Genomic DNA, 1047 nt, shown 5'->3' on the forward strand with positions numbered 1-1047 from the left:
CGGGGAGGAAGCAACTTACCCTCCCTCTTCTCCTGCCTCCTCCTGGCTGAATGAGGGCCAGAAGCGGGGCGGCCGGAAGCAGGGGGCGGGGCTTCGTCATGTGCCCCGCCCCTCTGCACCTCACCTGGGGGAACTGCGTTCCCCCGCGTTCCCCCCCGAAATGACCTCTGCCAGTTTCCCAATTTACATTTGGTTTCGTGTCCCTTGAGGTTCCTATCTTTTGTATACGTTGGCAAGATTTTCTGTCTGCTGTGTAAGAGTCTCTTACTTATGCGTGATGAAGAATGACAAAAACAGGCACAGATATAATTATTTGTTTGGCCTTTATTTGGGCTATATACAGTCCGCTTGTTATTGGCTCTTCATTCCGCTGTAGATCCCACCTCGTTTGGTATTTCTCAGCAAGTCGAGCCGTTGTCCGGCACCCCGCTCTCCGACAAGGTGGGCCAGACGATGTATGACTAAAATGGATCCTGGCAGGAACTACAAAAAAAGCCCAGCAGGAACTCATTAGCATATTATGCCACACCTCGACATAGCAGCTCATTAGCATATTAGGCCACACCTCCATGTCACCAGAAGTGTGGTCATTCAGCCACACCCACCTTTTGCTTCTTATTCTGTTTGTTGTCAAAACCCAGGGCTTTTTTAGTAGCAGGAACCCTTTGCATGTTAGGCCACACACCCCGAATGTAGCCAATCCTAATAAGTTCCTGCTGTTGGGTGTGGCCTATCATGCTAATGAGTTCCTGCTGGGCATGGCCAACTCGGGAGCCAGCCGGAACTCCATTCCTGTGCGTTCCTGCCCCAAAATAGCCCTGGATCCTGGCAATTCCGTTCATTCGTTCACCTCCCTTTTCTCCTCTCCATCTCCATTTTCCACACAGAGCAGGTCCCTCCGGAAGGCTACGTGACCTTCAGTGACGAGGGAAGCGGCACCGAAGGGGGAGACCTCCGGTACAGAGACGTCACCTCCCCCATCAACGAGCGTGACGTGGAAAGCAGCAGCAGCCGAGGTACAGCCCCCCCGGGGGGGGGGGGTGTGGA

General features: G+C 53.7%; 1 protein-coding gene across 1 annotated transcript in view; it reads left to right on the forward strand.

Moving 5' to 3' along the window:
- ANKS3 (ankyrin repeat and sterile alpha motif domain containing 3) overlaps positions 1–1047 on the forward strand; it is a gene marked incomplete at its 5' end in the record, with an annotated part of 13121 nt that overhangs the window by 2082 nt on the left and 9992 nt on the right. The window contains one exon of the mRNA XM_015408342.1: positions 888–1016. Coding sequence (XP_015263828.1) covers positions 888–1016 — 129 coding nt within the window. The remainder of the gene's footprint in view (positions 1–887; positions 1017–1047) is intronic.

This window comes from Gekko japonicus, unplaced genomic scaffold, assembly GCF_001447785.1.
Source record: "Gekko japonicus isolate JY-2015 unplaced genomic scaffold, Gekko_japonicus_V1.1 scaffold5879, whole genome shotgun sequence".
Classification (NCBI taxonomy): domain Eukaryota; kingdom Metazoa; phylum Chordata; class Lepidosauria; order Squamata; family Gekkonidae; genus Gekko; species Gekko japonicus.